The sequence below is a fragment of the Cariama cristata genome, unplaced genomic scaffold (genome assembly GCF_000690535.1).
Source record: "Cariama cristata isolate BGI_N322 unplaced genomic scaffold, ASM69053v1 scaffold38006, whole genome shotgun sequence".
Classification (NCBI taxonomy): Eukaryota; Metazoa; Chordata; class Aves; order Cariamiformes; family Cariamidae; genus Cariama; species Cariama cristata.
The window spans coordinates 1,538-3,778 of record NW_009621013.1 but is presented as its reverse complement, the minus strand read 5'-3'; the positions used below and the strand labels follow the sequence as shown (position 1 = coordinate 3,778).

The 2,241-nt window shown below is 57.4% G+C and overlaps 1 protein-coding gene across 1 annotated transcript; it reads right to left on the bottom strand.

Moving 5' to 3' along the window:
* Positions 1-665: 665 nt before the first annotated feature.
* LOC104162953 lies at positions 666-2,198 on the bottom strand (the record flags this gene model as incomplete). Its single annotated transcript, XM_009701805.1, has 1 exon — positions 666-2,198. A coding segment is annotated over one exon (1,533 nt), but the record flags the coding sequence as incomplete, so codon positions are not given.
* Positions 2,199-2,241: the final 43 nt, after the last annotated feature.

The following is a 2,241-nucleotide window of genomic DNA, read 5'->3' as shown; positions in this document are numbered from 1 at the left end:
ATATATTTTTATATATATATACACATACACATATATACACAATGATGCATTTAAAAGTTACTATTTCCTCAGTGATTACAATATCATTCTCTAAATCTCTTGCTCTTGAAATGATCATGACTTGATGCCACTGCTAAAAATATTTTGAGCTGTGCGCAAGGAATACCAACAAGATACCGCCAGGCATTTCGGGGTTTGCCATGGAGCTAGAAAGATGCGCTGCCTTTTCTGCATTCATTCTCGAGGCTCCAAAACAACAAAAATCAGATATTTTTGCAGAGTATTAAGTAAAAGCTGCTGGGTATCATTGTGCAAAGGCAATGTGACATTTGCGCTCAAGAGAAGATTTGCCTTCACCTCCCTAAAACAAAATAACAACAAACCCTTGAAAAAAACCTCGTCGCAATTTGGAATTTCAGGTGGCCCCAAGATTTTAAATTCTGGTCAATTCAGACAGATGTTTGGGGGCTGAGGGAGGGGTGGTCGTGGGACCAGCATGGCTTTGTTAAGGATGGCGTTTCCTCTTCCCAGCACAGAGCAGGTCACCACCCACCAGCGGCCGCCTGGCCCCGGCGGTCACCAGCAATGGGGAAAGGTGACGTCGACGGGGCTGCCCGCAGGACCCGGCTCCCTGCCCGCAGGGCTCTGCCTTCGCCGGCCACTGCTCACTTCACCTGTGCCACGATGAAGCCAGACTCCCTCATGCTCTCGTAGTACTCAATGGCCAACGCAAAGTCAAACTCATTGATGGCCGGCCCGTCGATGGCGATCTTCATGAGGTCAGAGAGCCCCTCGTCCTTCGCGCGGCGCAACCGGCCACGCTTCAGCAGCTCCCGGCCCCGGCTGATCTTCTCGGCAAGGACCGAGCCCAGTGGTAAGGCCAGAGCGATGGCCGCGAGGATGGCAAAGTCTGGGAAGAGCTCGTGCATCTCGGAGTTGCTGTAGACCAGCTTGACGCAGAGGTCTTTGAAGGAGAGCTGGCTGAGGCTGAAGACGATCCGCTTGAAGAGGGGGAAATCACTGAGGGCCCTCTCGCTCACCACCACCCGGGAGTAAGCCTGCAGGAGGAAATTCAGCTCGCTGACCCCATAGCTGCCAATGTCCTCCAAAGACTGGGGGTAGCACTTGGGGTTGAAGATGGCTGAGAAGGAGCTGATGGCCTCCAGGACGCCGCTGGGGAACCTGTCCAGCAGATTGCCCCGCACGCTCTCCAGGTAGCTCTCCTTCAGGCACTCAAAGTGCTTCAGGTGCACCTTGGAGCAGTTGGCCAGCTCAACGCCCTTGTAGTAGAGGCGGCTCTCGCCCTCCCGGTCGTCCCGCGGGTGCTCGTTCATCTCGTTGAGGAACTCCTGGAGGTTCTGGCCGCTGGTGCTCTTCTGGGCCTGCAGCGTGGTGGCCGTGGCAGAGACGATGGGCTTCAGGATGGAGAGGTCAAAGTCCTCGATCTGGAAGAAGCGGCTGAGTTTCTGGAAGATGGGGAGGACGTCCAGGAGGATCTTGGTGAAGGCCACAAACTGGAACTTCTTGAGCTCTTCGCAGAGGCCACGGGCTACGGGTGACCGCTCCGCCTCACTCTCCAGCAGCAGCACCAGTGTGGGCCAGGAGGAATCGATGGCTTCCACGGCTGGGAAAATAGAAGTCCAGTGGATGGCTTTGGGGTTTCCGAGGTCTATCTCACAGAGGTCCAGGACGCTCCGCAGCTCCTGCAGGCCATTGCTTTCCCCCCTGAAGCTGGAGTAGAGCCTGTACACAGCGTCCACGGTGGTCTCGTATTTCTGGAGGTATTCGATGCTGACGATGCTCTCGGCTGGCAGCAGGGTGCTCCCATTGGACAGGCAGCGCATCTCCATGAGGAGCGGGCAGAGGGAGGTCAGCGCGGTCCCCACCCCGCTCAGACGCTCGGCCACCAGCGAGGCGCTGTCGGCGCTGAGCCAGGTGATCTTCATGGTGGGGATGCCGAAGGAGCGCATCACCTCGCCCACCTTGCCCGTCACCGTGGAGGCCTCCCCGGTGGGCAGCTCGAAGCTCCCCAGGAAGGTGGCGGAGGTCTGCCCGTTGCAGGGGGAGACGGTGGTGGTGAACATGGCGAGGCTGCGGTGCTCCAGGACGTCCACCGTCTCGTCCACCACCAGCCCAACAAACGGCGAGGCTTTTATCCTGTGCCTGTCCTCGTTGTGCAGGACTTTGGCGATGGCTGCCTGAGCCAGTTAAAGGAAGCGCGCAGGGCAGGCGGGGCGGGGA